The sequence below is a fragment of the Malus sylvestris genome, chromosome 11 (assembly GCF_916048215.2).
Source record: "Malus sylvestris chromosome 11, drMalSylv7.2, whole genome shotgun sequence".
Classification (NCBI taxonomy): domain Eukaryota; kingdom Viridiplantae; phylum Streptophyta; class Magnoliopsida; order Rosales; family Rosaceae; genus Malus; species Malus sylvestris.
The window spans coordinates 2,098,205-2,122,578 of NC_062270.1; the positions used below are offsets into that span (position 1 = coordinate 2,098,205).

Genomic DNA, 24,374 nt, shown 5'->3' on the forward strand with positions numbered 1-24,374 from the left:
ATTCTTTTGCTCTCACTAAAGTTTATATGTGTGTAGTGTAGGAGATGATTAATTAGTCTTGTGCTGATGGTGAACAAAGAGAGCATATGCATCAAGATAAAACCAGCATATGCCCTATTCTTTTGGCTCTTCAACAATTCATTTTTGTATTCTTCTCGTATATTTTATTATGAAAGCCAAAATCACATGCAAAAAGTTTTCCCCTAATTGCTAGCTATAACAAATTCTGGGGTCCTGAACAAATTCTGGGATATCCTGATGGTGATGATCTTGCTTCGAGATAGAGCTAGAGGAAGAGTGAATTATATAGTGGAAACCATGGCAAGATAGCGACTTTTCAGCACTTACATATGTGATAATTTGTATTGGTATTTGTCCTTTCAACAACAATCAAAGCTCAATTATTTTAGTGGAATTACCATCTTTGCAAGTTTGCAGTGGCTTATTTTAAGACTTCAATATGTGTAGTTTCCATTTTTTTGAAAAAAAATTATATATAGTTTTTATTTTTAAATTTATTAGTCTGTTGAAAATGTTTATGTTTACAAATAGAGTAAATTTTAGTAATGGGCCCTCAACTTTAATCAAATTGGAGCAATGGTCCCTCAACTAAAAATTCATTACCATTGGTCCCTCAACTCATCAAAATGTGTAGCTATGACCATTTTCGTCAACTTCGTTAGAATTTTGCCAAAATAAGTTATGTTGGAAGGACCATTGCTACAATTGGGGTCCCTCAACTCATCAAAACGTGTAGCTATGGTCATTTTCATCAACTTTGTCAAAATGAGTTTTGTTGGAATGACTATTGCTACAATTAGGTTGAAGTTGAGGGACCATTGTTCCAATTGAGTTAAATTTAAGAGACAATTTCTCCAGTTGGATTAAAGTTGAGGGACCAATGGTAATAAATTTTTAGTGGAGGGACCATAGTTTCACGTTTTGATGAGTTGAGGGACTAATGATAATTGATTTTTAGTTTAGGGACTATTGCTCCAATTGAGTTAAAGTTAAGGGACTATTACTACAATTTACTCTTAGAAATAAAATATATAAAACATTTAGAACGTTCATCACTCGATAAATATTTAGATCCTATTATCATGTATAAAACACTCCAACTATTGAAAGAACCCCTAAACATAGAGGAAAGAAATATCTGCTTTTTTTATTGTCGATATTTTGAGCCACTCATAAATTATGTCTTTACTTTTTGAGAAATTTTTTGAACCAATATGCTGAGAGCTTAGGGTATCTTTTCAACCCATCATTATAATCAACAAAGTTGATACCAAATCGAACAGTGTAACCCATAGTCCATTCGAAATTGTCCAATAGCGACCACGCAAAGTACCCTTTCACATTGACACCATCTCTGCAAAAAATAAAATAAAAAATAAAGATTAGATATCTAATTTATATATTGATCTATAATGTATATACTATTATTAAGAAAAACTCTTTTGACAACTAAATGGTAAATGTACTTATGTGCCCTCTTCAAGTTTAAACGTTGAATACTAGTATTGAACTTAGAGGTAATATATCACTCCATATGCACTCTCTTATTATTTTCTCACACACCTTTTAATTTCTCTTTATGCATAAAACTCATTTTAACTCCTACCACATGCATATTCTTCTCGATGCTAAGCCAACTAAGTATCTTATTTTCCCCTCAAAGTAATGTAAGTGACAAAATATGATAGGTAGGTGGACATAATAACACCGTACTATTGTACTATATACTGATCACCATATTATTAGAACAACTCTCTCGCAAAAAGAGAAAGTCGAACAAAATCAGTGAATATGATACGTAAAAGTTAAAAAGGAAAAATAATAATACTCACTTGATTGCTTCTCTAAGGTAATAAAGATGGCGAAAGTGATAGTCAACTCTTTGGTTGTCAAGAAGAGCGTCCTCAAGCGACAGATTAGGATCATTAAACTCATTCACGCCTACAATACAAGGGGGAAACAAATACAAAGCCTTAACTTCTATATATGAACTATTATAGCTTAACCACATCAATAAAAATAATTCCGTCATCTCAGAAAATATAAGTGCTTTTAAAATGACTGAAAGCGTTTTTGGTGAAATTTCTTTGGTATCAATTCTTAGCAAAAATGCAAGTGAATCTTAAAAAACACCTATAAAGTGTTTTTTGCAAGAAGCATCAAGAAGTACTTCAAGTGCTTTTGGAACCCAAAACATTTTCTCTAAAAACGGTTTTAGTCCTTGTAAAAGCACTGCCAAATAAACCAAATAAATAGTCATATAGAAAATAATTACCATTCTCAGTGATGTAAATAAGCGGATTATGATATTTTTTCTTCGTATGGAGCAAAACATCTCTAATGCCTTTCGGATAAATATAGAGTGAAGCAGCCTGCAAGATCATTTACTTGATGTAAATTGGGAGGTCGTGATAGTAATCATTCACTCTATATAGGATTAAATTTCTAAATCCTCTAGCTATCATCCATTGGATCAGATTATTAATCATATTAATTATTACATGAAGTCTGTTCAAAAGGAAATTATAAGACTTTATCAATCTGATACTCACCTTTGGCCCAATGGGAATTCCATTACGCTCATCTGGCAAAACAAACGGTCAGGGTTACTCTAAGCTTATGCAGCAATTTAGCGCATATATATTGGGTACGTTTTATTAAATAAGGTCCAACTCAGAAAAATAAGTTAGCGAGCTGTGAGTGAACAACTGAGTTTGTTAGGAGGTTAATGAGATAGCTTGAGAGCTAAGCAAGCTCAATTGTTACCAATCGAATATGCCGCAATATACAAAAACCTTTTTCTCTCTACAGTTCTTCTTCATTTCATTAATTATGTTTAGAGTTACAGGCTGCAGTTTTAATTTTCTTCAAATCCTCTGTTCGTTAAGATATTTTATATACCAACTGAATGTGCATGCATGGTTTCAAACATGCACATCAACTGGAGTACACGTGAAATCCACTTACTTTCATGGGGGTTATAAGCGAGTTCGATCCTGAATTATAAATGACACACTATTGTTAGCGTGAGTTTAATAGTTTTGTGGCTCATTATTATATAAGAATTAAACTCAAGAGGACCGCATATTGCATTCGGCAATTAAACTCAAATTTTTAGGCTCACTTTGTGAGTTTGATTCCAGTTTTATAAGAATCGAATTCAAATTTTCAGGTCCACCGAGAAAGGCCTTATACGTTCAAGTTTTTTAACCACCAATAGTAAGTGTGTCAGAATAAGAATAATATAACTAAATGATAACTTTAAGTTTATATCATTCGTACCTGACATCGAAGCGGGAAAGTCTGTTAAGTAGCTTGCATTGCTAACAGTTAGTTGGGGTGCATCAGATACATATTTGGAAAAATAATAGTTCAATCCGATAAAATCATATGATCCTTTTAGCAATTTAGACTGCTCCTTGCTGAATTTAGGCAATCTGTTTCCAACAATAGATCGCATGCTATAAGGGTAGTCACCATTTGACATTGGGTCCATAAACCATCCCAGTGTAAAATCCAGGACTTTAACTGCAGCCTCTTTGTCTTTCTTTGACTCAGAAAATGGCACCACACCTAGGGAAACCAATGTCACCCCTATCAATCCCTTTTGAAATGTCTGCACATGTCACAACATTTTGTTAGTCTCGCTGTAACTATATCGAAAGTGATCTGTAACTCTTAGATATCACCTGATATTTTTCCTTGTATAATTTAACAGCAGCAGCATGAGCAAGAAGCTGGTTGTGTGTGACCAAATATGGCTCAACCCCTGAATCTCCACCTGTGCAGTTGCGTTTTAGCGAATCGGAACATCGTCCAGGTGCCAAATCTCCAGTGGCATAACCAGCCACACTACATGCCAATGGCTCATTCAACGTGATCCAATGCTTTACTCGATCACCAAATTCTTTATAACAAAGCCCTGCATAGTCCTGAAAATGCTTCCTGCGATGTAGTCATTCATGGATAAATATTGGATGCGAAAAGCAGAAGGTTGTATTGTAACATAACATTATTCACTTACACAATTTGAGGACTTAGGAAACCACCATATTCATCTTCCAAGGTTTGGGGAAGATCCCAATGGAAGAGTGTTACAAAGGGCTTTATATCTGCAGTCATTCGTTAATAGAAAAATAGTATTAAACTACCATTTACTTTTTTGAGTACTCAACGATACCTGTAGTGTTCAGTATTTAATTAAAAATTACCATTGGCAACGAGTTCATTGATGAGGTTGTTGTAGTATTCTATCCCTTTCTTGTTCACACCTCCACTTATTTTCCCATCTAAAAAAATATAGAAAATCATCATTAATAGATTTAATTTAAGGGTGGTGTAATTTACATACCATTTTTTACTTTTCACATACTCTATTAATCTTTGTCCTTTAATCTTATTCAATTATTGATCTGATAGCTAAAAATTGAAAGTCGAGTGTGAAAGATAAATAAAGATCTATAGTCCTATGGACATATAGCACAAATGTAAGGGCCATGAGATATGGCATTAAACTTACTTGGTAGCACTCTGGACCATGAGATAGAAAATCTATAAGCATCCAAACCCATTTCCTTCATAATCCCCACATCTTCCTGTAAAAATATGGAATTAGGAATCAGAGAATGATGTCATACGTTTTCATTAAAATTATTGTCTCACAATTAATTATTGAAATACACCCACATATATCGCATGTATATTTTTATTCAATTTAGTTATATGCTCTTGTACCCTGTAGCGATGATATGAATCTACTGCAACATCTCCATTGCTACCATCTTTTACCTTACCTGCAATTCACCATAATAACTTGGATATTCAAATATTATATTAAGAATAATAACAGAAATGTTTAGTAATAACAGAAATGCCACATGACACTATTTCAGTAGTGGAGTTTGTTAGTATAATTACAAGGGTATTAGTGTAATTGAGATATATGGCTATATAAAGAACTGTATAGCTATTATTTCATTAAGTTCAGTGTGTACTTTTTCCTAATCAATCAATACAATCTCTTTTGTTTTGCTCTTTACCAATTCTTTCCCTTCCTCTGTACCAAATCTTCATCTTTTACAATGTAGTTAATATGGTATCAGAGCCACCAAGGCTCACACCATGGATCTTGGTGGTCGATTCTTCTTCTATCTTTCTTCATTACTTTCTTTCATTTTCGTGTATTTGATCGTTTATGCTTCTGTATTCATAGTTTTTTTACTTTTGGTCTCTGGATTTTCCTCTCCTCTTCCTTCACCTTCAAAATACCCACCTTCAGCACGCCGTTCTTGATCTCTGCCTTGATACTGTCAGTCTTGAACAAAGAATCATCGAGCTGCCAGAAAATACACATGTTCTTTTCTTCCGGGTTTTCTTGAATCTGTTGTAAAAAAAAAAATTCCAAATATTTCCATGGAGAATAGTAATCAAGAACCTCAATTTTCCATATGGATTTCCCGAAGCAGCTTCTGGAAGCTAAGAAGGTCGCCGGACTGAGCGAAGCCGTGGATGGTGGTGGGCCTGGCGGATGTCGACCATTGATCTGGGTGCCGCTGCGTCCTTCTTTCCTTCTTCCTATCCTTCTCCCTCAAGCGCGCGATCGATGCGACCACTAACCCTAGAGGGACGCCAACGAAGGCTTCGTCTCGGGCGAGCTCTGTTGCTTTTGGCGCCATGGATTCGATAAAAGTTTGAGAATTTGAGCGGAGTCTTTCGATCCTGATTCTTCCGCTGTTATCGTCTTCAAGGGTTGTTGCAGAGGTGTTCGACGGATTGTTCTTGGCTCTTAGGCGATTGGGCTACAAAGGTGTTCAACGAATTGTTCGTGAATTGTGTTCGAAGATTTGATTCGTATTAGGTGATATTGTTGATATTTTCTTCATCTAGGTTCTTTTCTCGAATTTGATTTGGAGATTTTGGTTATGTGTTCTTCTGAATTGGTAAATGAATTATGGTATATGGGTTGTGCGATAGATAATTGAAGTGTTGATAGCAGTCATTTGGAATTGTTTGGTGATCTGAAATACTTATTTCTTAAAGCTGTGGTCTTTGATGTACTTTCGAGGTTTAATTGAAGTGAAGCTGTGGTCTTGATGTGTTGATCTCTACAAGTATTAGTTGTCTTGTCAATTTAAAGAAGAAAGTGTCATTCTTTCTATGAATCTTGGAGTTTCAATCTCCTAAGTTGCAGTGTGATTTGGAGTTTCATTCTCCTAAGTTGCAGTATGATTTGTGTCCATGGAGTGTCAGTCTCCTTATTTGGTATCTTTAGTAGAAGTGTGAGATTTTGGTTTGTGCTTTGGAGTGCCATTCTCCTTGGTAGATTTAGTTTCTTGGGAGTGTCATTCTCCTTGGTAGATTTAGTTTCTTGGCAGTGTCAACTATGGCTTCTCAGTTCACAGTCGAAAAGTTGGGTATGTTCAGACCAAGACCACGTACAGCTCCCTATTTGTGGTACCATTAAGTGGCGTTTGAGTAACAAGAGTGCAAAGTTCAGACATCAAGCTATAGATCTTATTTCAAGAATTGATGTTGTCATGAAGTAGTGCCAAGATGAGCAACTGATGGGTCATCTTGGTGTTGTCTTGTATGAGTATTTGGGAGAAGAGTATCCAGAAGTTTTGGGATCAATTCTGGGAGCGCTGAAGAATAGGCACGAGACAGTCCAGGAGAACTGGATTGACCTTGTTGGTCATATTGCTGATCGCGGTGCTGAGTTTGTTCCAGCAAGGGATTGGATGAGGATTTGTTTTGAGCTTCTTGCGATGCTCAAGGCTCATAATCTTCCACCACAACATGGCCTGAGGGGAAGGCAGTAATTGGCACCCAGTGGGATTCATTTGTTTGGGGTTTTCAAGAACAGCTAGTTCAAACTTCACTTGGTTACACCAAGTTCAGTTTGAGGGGGGAGTAATAACAGAAATGTTTAGTAATAACAGAAATGCCACATGGCACTATTTCAGTAGTGGAGTTTGTTAGTATAATTAGAAGGGTATTAGTGTAATTGAGATATATGGCTATATAAAGAACTGTATAGCTATTATTTCATTAAGTTCAGTGTGTACTTTTTCCTAATCAATCAATACAATCTCTTTTGTTTTGCTCTTTACCAATTCTTTCCCTTCCTCTGTACCAAATCTTCATCTTTTACAATGTAGTTAATAAAGAATTTCACTCTTTTACTATACGTGCAAAATTATTTATCAGTTAAATTACAAGAATTTCACTCTTTTTAAGTTTACTGCTCATTGTCACCGGGAAAAATCTGTAACTAGAAAAAAATCCAAATCATATTTTCTGGTCTATGTATGTGGTGATTCTAATCTCTCTTATAGGTTTTTTTAATTTGGTTCTTATAGTTCAAAACTGAATGCAAGTATAGTTTTAAAATCATGCTGAGTAGAGTAGCCTATTCATAAAATATTTTATTCAATCAGGTTAGCAAAATACACAAACGTCAACGCCTGGTCTATTAGTGCAAACCTTATAATTAATTAAATAGGACATTAAAGTAATTTACTGCATAATAAAATTCTAAACTTTGAGAAGGTTAACTAGAAGGAAAACCCTAACCATTGTTGAGAATTTTGTCACACTACTTACATGTATTTAATATATTCATCATCTCGACAACTAAATAGTGATTGTATTAAATACATATATTCTATGAAGTATATTTGGCTGTCAGATGGTGATTGAATTAAATACATATATTCTATGAAGTATATTTGGCTGTCAGATGGTGATTGAATTAAATATATGTAAGTATTGTAGCCAATCCCCCATTGTGGGTAGGTACGTTGCAAATCATATTGGAGCATGATCCATTTTGATTCAACAACACACTGACAGAAAGCAAGAAAAAATAATTTGGGTTACCTTAATTTGGGAGGGTAGGTTGAAAATCATATTGGAGCATGATCTATTTAGACCTTATAACTTGGATTACCTTAATTTGTCACAACATATTGACAAAAAGCAAGAAAAAATAATTTGTTCAATGGGAGCTAGCCATTTGGCCTACTCTTAAACAGAATGCTATATGATTTAATATGCAATTCCAAAGTATTCGTCACTCGTCTATAAAACCGTGTTCGGCCGGCAACAATGATAAGTATGGTTTGAGCTCGTCGGGGCATATTATTAAATCAATCATGCCACAACATCTATGGATGCTAGCTACCAGACGACCTCTGATAATTTCGCCAACATTTCAAGTGTTATTGCATTTCTCTCATGAAATTTTAAAATTTGATTCCACTCGGTAAAAAGAATGTAAAAAAAAAGATAATAGGAAGACTAACTAATTTTGTAAATTATAACCTGGTTAATGATGATTGAGTTATTACTTAAATGTTGATTTTTTTTCTTTTTTCTTTGCATCCCAGGGAGCCATTAAATTTGAGCTAAAAGAAGAACAAGAAATTAAAACTGACCTGGGTATTTATGAACGTATGTATCCCATATACTTGGACCTCTACCATCTTCACTCGCAGCACCTTCATACTGAAATTTACGTAGAGTTACATATACAGGTGGATAAATGCATCTCAAAATAATAAAGACAAAATCATATGTTAAGAACATTTAGTTGCAAGACTTACGTATGTTGCTACAAAAACTTATATTGTAATATTAATCAAGACCTTACATTCAGTTAAAAATCATGTTGATCAGTCATTCGGATACACAGTATGACAATATATCAGCATATTTATGACGACACACAATCTAAAATACATGGAGAACACACTATTTCCTTTAATTTACACGCAAAATTTGAAAATTTTATGCAGCAAAGTACTTTACCTGGTAAGCGGCTGAAGCTGTTCCAAATAAGAAACCTGTAGGAAAACTGCTCCGGTTGAGGGAAGTAGTGTCGTACAGATCAGTACTTACTCTAGGTATTGTAACTCTACTACTCTTCACCATTGAGGCAAGAACAATTACCAAGAAACCTATAAGCTGTATAAGAATAGAGCCTCTAGATCTGGATGCCATGATTGATTTTGGTTAACAATAAGCTATGCACCTTCAGCTACCAGGAGGCATTTATAGACAGCTCAAGCAAATATATATTGAGAAGAATACAACAAAACAAAGACATAGAAAAAGACTGCATGCTAATATATCAGTAGAAAAAAGAGCAACAGTGAGCAACTAGTGACGAGAATATTGTTGGAGTGGCTGTTGGTTTACTGATACAAAAACGTGACTAGGAGAATAACTTTTTTTCAAGTCACATTTTCGGTGTCACCTAATCGAGAGACATTTCAGTGTGACGAGCACACGGATGATACACCACGTGTCATTATACAAATGAGGGGATTTGTGTGTTAAAAAGTTACTAACTTAAAAAATAAAATTTCTCACCACTTACATTAAAAATACGTGATGTACCATCCGTATTTTAATTATGTGAATTTACAGCTGTTAATATGTGAAATTGTGAATGATATGGTTGTTGATGTGTTGTTAATATTTTGTTCGCAGGTAAATTTAACTGCAACATATATGGAAGGACATTTCCAATGAAGGACCTTAAAATAAGGCCTCCACCACCACTTTTGATAACCTCTATAGGGTCTCGGGTAAAGGAATATTGGTTCCAATTGAGATTCCTATGGTATAGTCCTTAAACTTAGGGACTAAATTAAGGATTAAAAAATGATGGCTAATTACAGAATCGTTGATCAAAACAAGAAGATATCTGGTTGATACTTGGAGATTTGTGGTTAACATTTTTGGGTTGCTTGTGATATTCTCCTTGTGTTCTATGGCGAGCGACCGAGTCACCGGCCGAAACATTGTGATTCCATAACAACGGCATGCGGTTTTCAACTTTCAAACAAATTTATAAATTGAGTGGGGAATCACGGACGGCGAGTTCTGACTAAGTGTGCCGGTTGCCGGCAACACCGGTCTAGCTGTTAGGAGTACTATGTGCATAGATTTAAAGGAAAACTAATAAAAATGACTTGAAAATTTTGAGTTTTAAGGATAAGGACAAAATAAAGGGTAAAGTGAATAGTACCAGGATTGACTTTTTAGTGCAAAAATGTGGTTTTTGATTAAAGTTAACAGTACTGAGAGCTTTTCGTTAAATTTTCCTAGATTTAATGCTCTAGGATGATGACAGGTGTCACAATCCTAGGATGATGACACAGCTTTACATTTTGTATAAAACTCATCTCTCCTCTCCTTTCTGTAGTCATTTTTTCATATCCTTTAATCGGGATGATGACACAGCTTTATATTTTGTATAAAGCTCATCTCTCCTCTCCTTTATGTAGCCATCTTTTTCATATCATTTGATCGAATATAGCTTCTTCTATATCTCTTTTTAAATATTAATGCCAGCTACTTATAAGCGTTTTTTGAAAAAATATTTTTATCATATGTTTATTCATGAAAAACTTAGGACTAGTTTGGTATTATTGTATTTTTAAAAAAAAATTGCTTCTATTGTGTTAAATGAATAAACAGTTATAAAATAAAAAATGTTAATTATTTAGTAAACTCTTTTGTTAAAAGTGCTTTTATAAAACGTCACAATTCCAAACCAGCCTTTAAACTTTTAATTAAAATGTAAACATGTTTTTAATTAAAGCTCTCGAACATAAGCTCTTTTGAGCAAAAGTACATCTTATGATAGCAAATCCTAAATGAAGCCTTAAAAACTTTGATTTAGGACTAATTTGGTATTCGTGAAAAATTTAGGACTAATTTGTTATTACTGTATTTAAAAAATAAATAAAAAATTGCTTCTATTGTGCTAAATGAATAAACAGTTATAAAATAAAAATTGTTAATTATTTAGTAAACTATTTTGTTAAAAGTGCTTTTATAAAACGCCACAATTCCAAACCAACTTTAAACTTTTAATTAAAATGTATTAATTAAAGCTCTTCGAACATAAGCTCTTTTGAGCAAAAGTACATCTTATGATAGCAAATCCTAATTGAAGCCTTAAAAACTTTGATGCCAAAAGGCAACCACTAAACAACAACGTTTTGCGAACTATTCTATTAGGATATCATTATGCTTGGCTGCTGCTAACATTTAAAAAGTTGATCCAAAGTTTATTTGTATATAACTATACACTACTAAAATTTGGCTAAAAGACACCCATTTTCATTGGTGTCTATTGTCAATTGTGGATACTCTCATTGATGTCAAACCTTAATACCACCAAGCAGCCACTAAATTAGAGATTGTGCCTTATGTAGAGGACTCTATTATTACAAACACCACCAGTTAGATAACGGTGGCACAATGAATAGTACACCTTTGAAATATTATATAATTTTTATACATCAGTGGTCATGTTGTAATATATATATATTTTTTTAAGAAGGCCCATTAATCTGGGCACCCAAATATATATATATATTTAATAGACTACACATAATTGCAGTTTTGCTATAGTCTTCCATAACTAATCACATATTAAAAAAAAATCAGGTCTAAAACCAATGAGCTGTACTAAAAGAATATGAAACTATCCGTCAAAGTACGAAATAGGCACCAAATTTGAAGGAAATTGCTACTTAAAAGACTTCACATTTTTTGAACACCTCTAAACATGTTTTTTAAGAGTGACATGCTCCTCGTAATGCTTGAGCCCCAGTAATTGCTATCTCTACATGCAAACACATAAGCACATGGATCAAATGACTAAAATACACACAAAAGTATGCCTTTACAGTTTTATTGTTTCCTACAACCTGCATAAAAAGCATATACTTGCGAGTATGAGTCTTTAACATTCCACATGAAAAATTGATGTGGCAAGTAGATCAATTTTTCAGCAGATAAATTCATGAGTCTCAACATTTCACAAGTGATATACTTGAGAGTAGATAAATTTTCGATCAGTGGATATGGTTATCAATTACATCACAAAAACATTCTAAAGGTAAGACTCACTATTTTGAACTAGTGGGTTGATGTTATCAATTTACATCAAAGTGGACCATTTATCTAATTTTTGGGTCTTAATATATTACAAATTCAACATCAACACAAGCACCAACAAATTTCAATTTGTTTTCATTTGTTTTTATTCCTTTTTGTTCAACCCAATCAACTTCCTTGACAAATAAAACAAAAGGTAAAGAGAGAAAGAGAGAGTTCCCAGCCTGGCTTAACTTCGCCTTTGGAAACTAGGCACTGGAAATAGAGATGGACTTGGTGAATATTGATAAACTTGGTGGCTCTGAAAACTAAGTAATAAGATAAATTTGTTAAGTAATTTTATCATGCTCAGGTATTTTTTGCTTCACAAGCTATACAATAAGGACATAATAATTGCCCAAAATTAAAAGCAATTGAGAGTGAGATTGAGATAGAAAGACACAGATGTTACACTTTTATCATATGAAATATAACTTGATATGTATACTCTTAACTGGAAGATTGAAAACCATGCTATAACCAAAACTAAAGAGAACAGTAATGCCACAGAATGGGGAGAAAAAGAAGGAAAAAAACATACTTTTTAGCTTTACCAAGTATACTCTTAAGGTTCTCCACTTAGTGATCCTCAGGTAGGTTCTCTACCAAAACAGTGCACTATAATGCACAAATTAGATGCTTGAAGTTTCCGAAAAATAATACTTAAAAAAATTAAGAACAAAAACTTAAAAAATTAAAATCAAGTTCGAAAGGATACATTTGGATCCTTGTTTTCAGTTAATGGAAAGGGATGAATCTGTTACACCTTCCCATTCGAACTCACAACCTACAAGCAGAAAATTGGCCTGAAAACTCGCGGTCACAGTTTCTTAGATCTGAAATTCAGAAAATTCTGCTACGAATTTGTAAAAACTAACTTGAGGGATGGAAAGAGGAAGGGAAGAGGATTCTGGACGTATAATTTGATGGTCATTGGTGACCGGAAGACGGAGGCGCTACTGCTTGAAAGAGAAGAGGGATAGAGATGATATAGGTGGGAGGAGAGGGAGGAGAGGGAGAATGAAGGGGGAAGCGAGCGAAGAGAATGAAGGGGATGAGTTGGACTTTTGTGAAGGGGAGAGAGGTTAATTGTATTTTTATTTGTTTTATTGGTGCCCAATAAATTCTATTGGTGACCCATTTAATCACAAATGCACAAGAAATTATTTTTTAAGAAATAAAGCTATTTAACAGCCACCAATCATTGGTGTCTCAATGTTGAAGGTGTCACATTCCGACCCAGGCCCTCACCACATCCCGGGCTCAACTCCACCGTAACACGATATTGTCTGCTTTGGGCCCTATCCACGCCCTCACGGTTTTGTTTCTGGAAACTCACACGAGAACTTCCCAGTGGGTCACCCATCCTGGGATTGCTCTTGCGCAAACTCGCTTAACTTCGAAGTTCTGATGGAACTCGAAGTCAATGAGCTCCCAAAAGGCCTCGTGCAAAAGGCCTCGTGCTAGGAAGAGATGGGCATATACATATAAGGCATAGATGATCCACTCCCTTGAGCGATGTGTAATGTTATAGAAGGCCACCCATATCAGTGGCATCCCACTATAAAGACACCAAAAAATAGTAAGAGTGAGTGCTTTATATCTATGGCCTCCAATTGCAAATGGCGTGCAAAATATGGTGTTCTATAAGCATAATTCTAGTAGTGATAGTTGTAATCGTCACACAACTTTTTTTTTTTTTTCAATTAATTAGAAGGAATTCGAGAGTTAGTTGATGTGTACGTACGTGTATGTCAGGTAGCTTGTGTTTGTAGCATTAAGATAGGTGCAAATGAATATTGCGTATGGTATTCTAGTCCGACAGAATCAAATTAACCTTAAAGCATCTCTTGCATCGATTTCTAACAAGAAAGTAGACAGACAACATTTGTCAAGGTGTCCGTAAAACCTAGGACAAAATCCAAGATTCCAAATATCAATAACTTCTTTCGTGATGTAGGGGTTGATATCAATTAACTTTTTTGAGATTACACGGATGAAAGTAGGGGTCTTTCATGGTTTTTTTGAGTAATTTGACTACTTTTCATATAGCTAATTGATTTTTTAGTGGAACTTTCACTTTCTTCGTAGCAGTTGTCCCATGCACTAGCAGAGAGGTAGGTGCGTTGGGATTCCTTGACTCGAATAAGTTTGGACTACTCTTTTCCTTTTCGGTGCAAAAAGGGAAAAAATGGGAAAAGACATTGTTTTGGCGGCATCCAAAATATATTATTATGCCTTTTGGTTTTACAGTTGAGAGAATAGGAGATGTATGTCGACAATTCCAGTTAGGTGGCGTACATTGATTGGCCAATGGCTAAAAAAATAAAACAAATTAGGGTAATTTTGAAAGGGCACGTGGGTGGGATGGGACAGAGAGAGAGTCTCTCTTCTTCCTCCCTCATCTTTTTCATTAGACTTTGTTGATACAATGAAATGGAATCAATATCAGTGTGGACGTAACCCAAACATTGGGGTGAACCACGATACATCTTTGTGTTCTTGTGTGTTTGTGTGATTCACGGCCGAATTTACGTTGATCCAAGATCCTCCGAATTTTGTGCATCAACATTTGGCGCCGTTTGTGGGAAACGACACAAAAAGCTATGTCGGTTCCCTTTCATTTGTTTTTATCTCACCACCGTGAAACCTCACCACTGTCCATCGTGGATTTACAAAACCCAAGAGACGCCCAACTCGCTCTCTCTCTTCCTCACTTGCAACTCTAACTTCTACAAGTGTTGCTACTACTTCCTCTTTGTAACAACACCACAAATGAGTAGTTGAATCCCATCTCACCCGCTCAGCAGCTGGCTGGTGGTGTCGGGCCGGCCCGAACAGTAGCTAAAAGAGCGTCAACCGACAATGGAGTCGCACGTCGTCCCATACACTGGCGGTGATGTGAAGAAATCTAGAGAGCTAGGCAAAATGTTCGACAGCCAAATTACCGATCATCATCTAGCGGACCTTCTCCGGACCTTCTCCTCTTTCTGCTCCATCTAGCGGACCTTCTCCTCTTTCTAAGCTCTCAGGCTCACGCCCTTCTTCCTCCTCCCAACACAACGGCGAATCTGTTCGATCGGGACCCAACTCCGGTCAAATTTCTAAGAAATCCTCAGGCCTCTTGACTCCACAGCTTCAGGTAACTGGCCTTATCACCTCCGGGCCATTGGGCTCGGGCCCACTAAGTTCCGGGGACAGAAAGTCGTCCGGTCAGCTGGAACACGCTGGCTCGATAAGCAAAGTGCTATATAGTTCGTCGATGACCACTTTGAGCGAGGAGGTGAAAATGGAGTTTCGGGTGTCGAAGGTGCCGATGCTGGTGGTTGTTGTCTGGAATTGTGTTTGGAGAAGAAAATGGCTGCTAGGGTTTGTGAGGAGGTACCCAGATGCTGAGCTTAGAGGTGCCATTGACGGACAGTACGACAAGGTTACTGGGGTTGTTACCTGTGGCAGTATTCCGTTGGAATCGTCCTACCAAAGAGTACCTAGGTGTGTATATGTTTCCACAGAATTGTGTGAATCTAAAGGATGCTATGTGCACTAGTAAGAGAATAAAAAATCTAGACATTCAGAGATTTGTCAGGGGAGATGACTTGCCTTGCTTACGAGGTTGCCACGTCAACAGCTGCATTGGCTGCAGCCACCCTACACAGTGCCAGAGCAAGCACCACCCCAAGCGGTGCCAGAGCAAGCAGTGAGTATACTCATCACCACTGATACCCGGATCCCATCTCCTGCGAATACCACGACCACCAGTGGAAAACTAGGCAGAAGATAAGCTTTCTTACAATAATTCTATTATTATCCTCTTTTGATATTGTCTACCATGCCTAAAAGAAACCACATCATCACTGAAAATGACAGTGTTTGCTTTATAGTGTGCATTTTCTTTTACAGTATGCACATGCTTTACAACGTTTGCTTGTCTTTGATCTTCAAGCTTACAATTATTATTATTATTTAATATTTTATTATTATGTTTGTCACATGAGTGCGGCACTCACAAAACTTTCACTAATACATATATATGTATATATATATTGGTTGTGTGCCCCATTGTCATTATAATAAGGTTACATGATTACTTTTATGTGCTTATTATGTTGGGTCACATTGCCTTAGATTCTTACTTTTACTATGTTATTATTATTATTATTTGTGATGTTTATCATTACTTTGATCACTATAAGACCACTACCATAAAACGTGGCAAAGTCTGTACACGTACTACACCATTTACAATATATAATTATTTTATCACCTCATATGACCAAATTGGATATCAACAACTTGAATGAAAATAATATATATATATATATATATATATATATATATATATTATTTATTACCTAGTGACATATATTTAACCCAAGTACATGTGCAATATTTATTCATGGCCTAGAATATTGTGACTGCCATTAAACTATGTCTCTTATACAACATGTGATTTACCACACGACTAAATAAATTATTTATTTATAAAAGGCACATAGCACAATATTTTATCTCGACAAATTTTGTCAATTTGATTTATTCATTATACAGTCATACTTATACTGTCATTTATTGTCAGGAATTATTGAGCAACTAGATCCACTGATCAACATTGTTGCTGATTAAAGAAGTCTACTAACTTATAGACTGATGAGCCACATGCTCATGGTGACAAAGATTTAGTCCGAACAATGATCTCTTCTCTAACCCGACAACCGAACCCGAGTCATGTTGAGAATCAACTCATACTGAGTGCATGTCGACATAAAGTAGGTACTTGCAATGAGGAATACCACGGGCCGAGTTGCCTCATAGCGAGCATAGCCTCTAGTCGAGCAGCCTCGCAACGAGCATCGCCTTCAACCGAGCAACCGCCTTGTCGCGAGCATAGCCTCTAGCCAAGCAGCCTCGTAATGAGCATCGCCTCCAGCCGAGCAGTCTCGTAATGTGTGATACCTCTAACCGAGTATTGCTTTATGTTGAGCATTGCCTTGTGTTGAGTACCAATTCTGGACGACATCTAGTCACTTTGGCCCATACATGGATTGGATTTGAAGTCTCAAACCAAAAGACTCTCTTGACTGAAGACTTAGGGGACTCATGTTGGGACCATATATTGGGCCTCGTCTTTAGGCCTCATCCCTAAGCCCATGATTTATCTAAAAGGGGAGGGAGCCATTATTCTATAAAAGGGACTCTCCCTCACCCTCATTAAAGAAGTTTGACCTTCACAAAAGAAACAAGAAAGCTTCACATCCAAACAGAGGGCAATACCCTATAAGCCAAACAGAGAGCAAAATGGCAAGGGTTGCGTCCACAGAGAGCTCCCTTACCGATCTATTGTAATCCATACATTCATACAGTGAAATGGAATCAACATTAGTGTGGACATAGCCCAAACATTAGGGTGAACCACGATACATCATTGTGTTCTTGTGTGTTTGTATGATTCACGGCCGGATTTACGTTGGTCCAAGATCCTCCAGATTTTGTGCATCAACAGACTTAGAACCAAAACTCCATTTCCAAAAGCTGCAAAATGCAGATCTTCATTTCTCATTTCATTGGCCAAGCCTGGTATTTTTCTTTAAGGAAAAAAAATGAGAACCCACACGCAGCCTGCACTGTGGTAGAGCAAGGAAACCCTAAAAGCCAGAAAACCAGAAATTTCCTCACCCTCATGTAGCTTCGTCTATTAGTATGATCGATTTTTAAAGCTATTTTTGACCCCATTGTTGTAAATCCTTGGTTCCGCCATTGGTCCTACGTGTGAAGTCCAATGGCCACACATGCTCCACATCATCCGATTTGTATTGTCCACGTCCTAGTTTTGGTATTAGTTACACGTGAAGGGTCTGTTGAGATTGAATCATACATTGATGAAATAAGTAACCTTGCATGTACTTATTAGTAATTGAGTTACTGGTGAAACCTCAACTTTTTTCAGTTAAAAATAAGGTTATGAGATAAATGTCAAAATCCTTTATTGGTCAAACAACTATAGGAAAAAAGATAGAATACTAGGAGAAAATAAAAATAAACTTGATCCTCAAGACAAGCAGGCAAAGTCTTGAGGAAATAACTTAGAAAATAATTCAAATCTAGTAAATTTAATCAATAATCCTCAACGCTCCTCATCAAATTGGACCATGTCCTGTTATTGAATGACATCCATGTCAAGATCAAGCGATTGACATAAAGTAGTCACGGCGATCGATATCAAACAATCATAACTGTTGAAATCAAGTATTCACAAGTCACGACCATCGTTATCACGTAGTTGCAGTCGATATCAACCTGGGTTGTGTGCAGTGGCTGCTCATCTTACAGGAATTCACATGCCATCAAGATGCTAAATAGCAGAATCAGAGTGCTTCATCACTATCTTCCTTGCTATGCAGAAAGGTACGCGCATATTTTTAGTATAATTACAAGTCTTTGCTTTTATGTTGGGATCAATGCTCTTGCCTATGGACAGGGGCAAATTAGCTGCAAAGGCGAATTCACTGGCTCTTTTGATTTAGGAAGTTCCTCAAGCATGCCGGGCAGCCTACAAGAAACGGAATATGATTGCAATAGATCAAAACACTAAAGTTGAGGTATAACAAAAGGCATTGATAGAACAATTCGAAGGCAGATAAACAAAGAGATCAATACAAAACGAAAAATATTGTGCTACTAGCTGAACAAGGCTCATGCTATCAAAAGCGTTAAATTGTATACAAACTCAAGGCTTCATTCTGTTATCAATAGATTCAAGGAGCAAGTTATAGTATGGGAAGCGGTGAATGAAAATTTACTTTTTAATTTCTTTGAACGTACTTGGGTTCAAAAGCTTCTGCCCTTTTTTTTATAATATGGCCATTAAAGCTGATGGATTAACCACCATGTTCATTAATGAATTTAATAATAACCATATAGTTATAACTGATTCATGTAACTATATTGGTTAATCAATTGGTTTGAGTTAGTTAGAAGAAAGTTGTTAGAAAGGGTAATTGAGTCATTCTGTATTGAAAGGTTAGCTATTATAAATAGCTCTTGTAACTGTCATTTGTGATACATTGGATTCATTTTGCTTTTCTGAATATACAAAGCTTTCGTCTTCCTCTTTTCATCATTCTTTCTGCTACTGTTCTATAACATTGGTATATCATTTTAGTCTATGTTAATATGGTATCAGAGCCGGAGAAGGCTCGCTGCTGTTTTCGATCCTAGGGTTTCTTCCGCTACTCTGGTTCAGTTTCTTGGTGTTTCCCCCAATGATTTTCTTCGCTGGGTTCTTTGGACGTTTGGGCTACTGACGTTTCCACTGGTGTTCGAAGGATTGGCGTTGTGGTTGAAGAATTGATTCCGTTCAGGTGATCTCGTTCCTGTTTCTTCATCTGGATTTGTGTCTTGAATGTTGATTTTGTTTCTGGATAATAATGGAGTTTGAGAGTCTGTTATGATTCTTGTGAATTGGGGATTCTGTTATGTTTTCTCCTGAGTTGATGAATGAATTCTGATATAATAGTTGTGTTTTTTAATGGAGTTTGAGAGTCTGTCATGATTCTTGTGAATTGGGGATTCTGTTATGATTTCTCCTGCATTGGTAAATTGGTGAATGAAGTATGATATAGTGTTTTGTGCGATAGTTAATTGACGGGTTGATAGTGCTATTCTGGTATATCAGTTTTCAAGAAGGTTGTTCGTATTTCTTTGATTCACGATTTTCTTGCAAGAAAGTGTCAATCTTTCTTGTGTTGTCCACGGTGTTCATCTCTCTGGTTAGTCGGTTTTGGATTTGTGGCAGTGTTCGTTTTTTTGGCATGGCTGCGTCTTCGTTTAAAGTTGAAGGTGTTTTAGGAATGCTTACTATCAAGCTTAGGAATGATAATTTTGCTAAGTGGGCTTTTCAGTTTCAGTCGGTGTTAAGAGGATATAAGTTGTTTGGTCATTTTGATGGTACAACTCCTTGTCCATCAAAGTTTGTTGTTGATTCAAATAATGGGGTCACAAGGGAGATCACATGGGCGTATACTAAATGGGAGACAACTGATATCGCTTTGTTGAGCCTCTTGCTTGCTACTCTTACTGATGAGGCTATGGAGTATGTGATTGGGTGTCGAACGGCGTATGAAGCCTGGAATAATCTGGTTGATAGATATGCCACTGTGTCTAAATCCAGAATCAATCATTTGAAAACTGAATTACACACAATTCAAAAAGGGTCCGATACGGCTGATAAGTATCTGTTGAGGCTTAAACATATTAGAGAACAACTTAGTGCTGCAGGTGAATCTATCTCAGATAATGATGTTATGATTGCTGGTCTTGCTGGATTACTTAGGGAGTATGGTGTTATTCGTACTGTTATATTGGCCAGGGAATCTACACTCACGTTGAAGGAGTTTCGAGCATTGTTACTTGGTACTGAAAGGGAAATTGAAGGGGAACTGAATACACTGTCAGCACTCTATGTTCAAGGGTCAAGTTCGGGTTCCAACACTGGTTTTGGTTCTTCTGCTTCATCTTCCAATTCTCAAAGTCATGCACATATTCCAGCTATCACTGCTGGCACTGGTACTGTCACTGCTGTACCTAATGCTTCACAATCGTCCCTCCCACCACCTCAAGTTCAACAGTCATATTATTCTCAACCTCCACCTCAGTTTCCAAATGACTCAGTTGGTTATGGTTTTTCTGCAAATTACAGTGGTCAAAATGCACCTAGATCACAATCTTTGAATGCACAGTCTGGATCTTTTGGGAATAACTATAGAGGTCACAATAACTATAGAGGTGGTAACAATTACAGATATAACAATGGCTTCCGAGGAAGGGGATATAGTTCTGGCAATTCAGGGGGTTCAAGACAATCTGGGAATGGAAATAATAATTGGTCCGGTATGGTTGATACTAGAACTACAGTGCTGATTGAATGTCAGATTTGCAACAAACGAGGGCACACTGCAGTAAATTGTTTTCACAGGAATTCAAATGTCCCAACTACGGGTGTTGTTGTCGAATGTCAAATATGTGGGAAGAGGGGTCACTCAGCCTTGGATTGTTATCAAAGGGGAAACTATGCTTATCAAGGACAACCTCCACCTCCATCATTGTCTGCAATGACTGCACAACAGACTTCTCAGTTTCTTCCTCCTGATGCTTGGATTGTTGATTCTGGTGCGTCACATCATATCACTTCTGATATTAGTGCTCTCTCTCAAGTAATACCTTTTGAGGGATCTGAGAAGATAACAATTAGGAATGGTACAGGTCTACCAATTAAGAATATTGGTTCAACTATGCTTCACACTCCTAAACGTTCTCTAATTCTTAATAAAGTTTTACATGTGCCTAATATTGCTAGGAGTTTACTCTCTGTGAAACAGTTATGTGCAGATAACAACAGTTGGTTTATCTGTGATGATTCTGAATTCTTTGTGCAGGACAAGAAGACAAAGGAGATAGTGTACCACGGAAGGAGTAGGCCTGAGGAATTGTTCCAGATCCCTGTGGTTAAAAGTACAAAGGGTTCTCAGTTCATAACACAGTATCCAGCAGCTTATTTGGGCAAAGCAGTGAAGAATACTATCTGGCATCAGAGATTGGGACATCCAGCTCATGATGTACTGACTACAATGTTGAAACAGTCCAATATTTTAGTACAAACAGATGATAATCATAGTACTTGTATCTCTTGTATTCAAGGCAAGATGTCTAGGATTCCATTTCCGGTTAGAACTGATAGGTGTACATTTCCTTTTCAGAAAGTACATACTGATGTCTGGGGTCCATCACCTGTAAGATCCATAGAGGGATATAGGTATTATGTAACATTTGTTGATGAATATACAAGAATTGTTTGGATATTTCCCATGAGCAATAAATCTGATGTGTTTACCATCTTTGTTAAGTTCTACAAGTTTATTCTTAATCAATTTGGTACATCAATCAAGTCATTGCAAACAGATGGGGGAGGGGAATATACAAGCAAGAGTTTTACTTCATTTCTAGCTGACAAGGGCATTTTGCAGCTCATATCTTGTCCTTATACTCCTCAACAGAACGAAGTGGCAGAAAGGAAACATAGGCATATTTTGGAAACTGCAATCACTCTTCTTAGTGCTTCTGGTTTACCTTCTGAGTTATGGTACTTTGCTTGTGCACATTCCGTTCTGTTAATCAATAATATGCCTTGCAAAAGTTTGTCTTTCAGTTCTCCATACTTGTCTTTGTACAAGAAGGTACCTGATATACAATCTCTTAAGATTTTTGGCTCTGCTGTATTTCCATGGCTGAGACCTTACAACATTAATAAGTTACAACCACGATCAGTGATGTGTGCATTCTTGGGCTATTCACAAGGGTACAAAGGAGTGATTTGTTATAACTTACAGACCAAGAAGTTTATCATTTCTAGACATGTCTGTTTTGATGAGTCTGTATTTCCTGCGAAAATGGTTCAACACACAAGCCCTGCACGGGTGGATAGACATGAGGACCATGCACAACCAATGGATGTACCTGTTATTGTTTCTATACCAGTGTCACATGCAAGGAGACCTACGGATTCTGCAGAATCACAGAACTCTTTATCTCAATCAGGCACAGAAATACTTTCTCCAAATACTACTACATCAGAAGATCATGTTTCACCAGCATTAGAAAATCAGGGGTCTGGAACACCTTATGCTCATTCCTCTTCACCGATTACTACTCCTTTGCTTCCTGTCATTGATCCTGCACAACTCCAGGTAGTTCTTCCTTTTTCACATCCTACTAATTCAGTCATCACAGATGTCAATCAGAATTGTATCCAAACCAGGTTAAAAACTGGTACCATTGTTAAGAAGAGTTATGTGGGATGTCTTGCTTCTCTACCTCAGTTGCATTCCTTACATCTTGATGAGTTATTCTATGCTGATTTTTCTACCAACTTCCATCCAACTTTGTCTGGAGGTTTTTCATTTCTTGCTGACATCACGGATGGGGAAGAACCTAGAAATTTTAAGGCTGCATCATTAAAACCAGAATGGCAACTTGCTATGCAAGAGGAGTTTAATGCACTGAAAACTCAAGGCACTTGGATCCTTGTTCCACCTCCATCTCATCGGTCTATTATTGGAAGTAAGTGGGTGTATAAGGTCAAGAAAAATCCCGATGGTAGTATATCTCGGTTCAAGGCCAGGTTGGTGGCACATGGGTACTCTCAGGAGCACGGCTTGGATTACTCAGAGACATTCAGTCCAGTGGTTAGACATACCACTGTACGACTTATCTTAGCCTTAGCAGCTCAGTTCAGTTGGCAATTAAGACAACTTGATATCAAAAACGCTTTTCTTCATGGAGACTTGGAAGAAGAGGTTTATATGAAACAACCACAGGGGTTTGTGAATGCTACATGTCCTGAGCATGTCTGCAAATTGGTTAAATCTCTTTATGGTTTAAAACAGGCTCCTCGAGCTTGGAATTCCAAATTTACTAGCTTTCTACCTGCTATTGGTTTCCAATCCTCTCTTTCCGATAGTAGTCTATTTGTCAAACTTGATGGTGGAGACATAATCCTTTTATTGTTGTATGTTGATGACATAATTCTCACTGGTTCAAACTCAGTTAAACTACAGTCTGTAATTGATGATCTTGCTGGTGTGTTTGATCTCAAAGATATGGGGCGGTTAACCTATTTTTTGGGGCTGCATATACAGTATCGAGATGATGGTTCCTTGTTTATCTCTCAGACTAAATATGCTAAGGATGTGTTAAAAAAGGCAGGCATGGAGACCTGCAAGTTTACTTCCACGCCATCTAAGCCTCATACTTAAATTCTTGCTGGTGAAGGAACATTGTTATCAGACCCGAGTCACTATCGAAGTATAGTTGGGGCACTTCAATACCTCACTTTTACTCGACCTGATATAGCCCATTCGGTGAACATGGTTTGTCAATTCATGGCACAACCAACTGATTTACATATGTTCCTGGTCAAACGCATCTTGCGGTATGTACAAGGCACTATTGGCTATGGCTTACAGTATACAAAAAGCAAGGACTTCAATATAACTGCTTACTCTGACTCCGATTGGGCAACAGATATCAACATAAGAAGATCCATTACAGGGTTTGTTGTGTATCTTGGAACAAATCCAATTTCTTAGCAGTCTAAGAAGCAGTCCACGGTCTCTCGAAGCTCTACCGAGGCAGAGTACAAGGCATTAGCACACTGTGCAGCTGATGTGTTTTGGATCCGCTCTGTCTTTAAAGATATTCATCAAACCATATCCGTCCCACCATCCTTGTACTGCGATAACCTCTCGGCATTGGCTCTAAGCTCTAATCCAGTTTTTCACTCCAAGATCAAACACCTTAACACTGATTTTCACTTTGTGCGTGAGAAGGTCCAGAAAGGAGATCTT

General features: G+C 36.9%; 2 protein-coding genes and 1 pseudogene across 2 annotated transcripts; 2 read left to right on the forward strand and 1 right to left on the reverse strand.

Annotated features, from left to right (window-relative positions):
* Positions 1–1,085: 1,085 nt before the first annotated feature.
* LOC126588796 (beta-glucosidase 13-like) lies at positions 1,086–9,021 on the reverse strand. Its single transcript, XM_050253916.1, has 12 exons — positions 8,830–9,021; positions 8,457–8,526; positions 4,756–4,814; positions 4,541–4,616; positions 4,233–4,310; positions 4,046–4,133; positions 3,711–3,966; positions 3,304–3,637; positions 2,574–2,605; positions 2,297–2,393; positions 1,854–1,962; positions 1,086–1,375 (listed from the first exon to the last, which is right to left on the reverse strand). Exons 1-12 carry the CDS (start codon positions 9,019–9,021, stop codon positions 1,207–1,209), a joined length of 1,560 nt encoding a protein of 519 aa, XP_050109873.1. The 3' UTR covers positions 1,086–1,206.
* A 5,730-nt stretch (positions 9,022–14,751) lies between these two features.
* Positions 14,752–15,571, forward strand: LOC126589209 (uncharacterized membrane protein At1g16860-like; annotated as a pseudogene).
* A 5,218-nt stretch (positions 15,572–20,789) lies between these two features.
* Positions 20,790–21,743, forward strand: LOC126588798 (uncharacterized). The gene is made up of 2 exons (XM_050253921.1): positions 20,790–21,141; positions 21,408–21,743. The coding sequence occupies exons 1-2, from the start codon at positions 20,865–20,867 to the stop codon at positions 21,446–21,448; spliced, it is 318 nt and encodes a 105-aa protein (XP_050109878.1). The 5' UTR covers positions 20,790–20,864; the 3' UTR covers positions 21,449–21,743.
* The last annotated feature ends 2,631 nt before the right edge of the window (positions 21,744–24,374 follow it).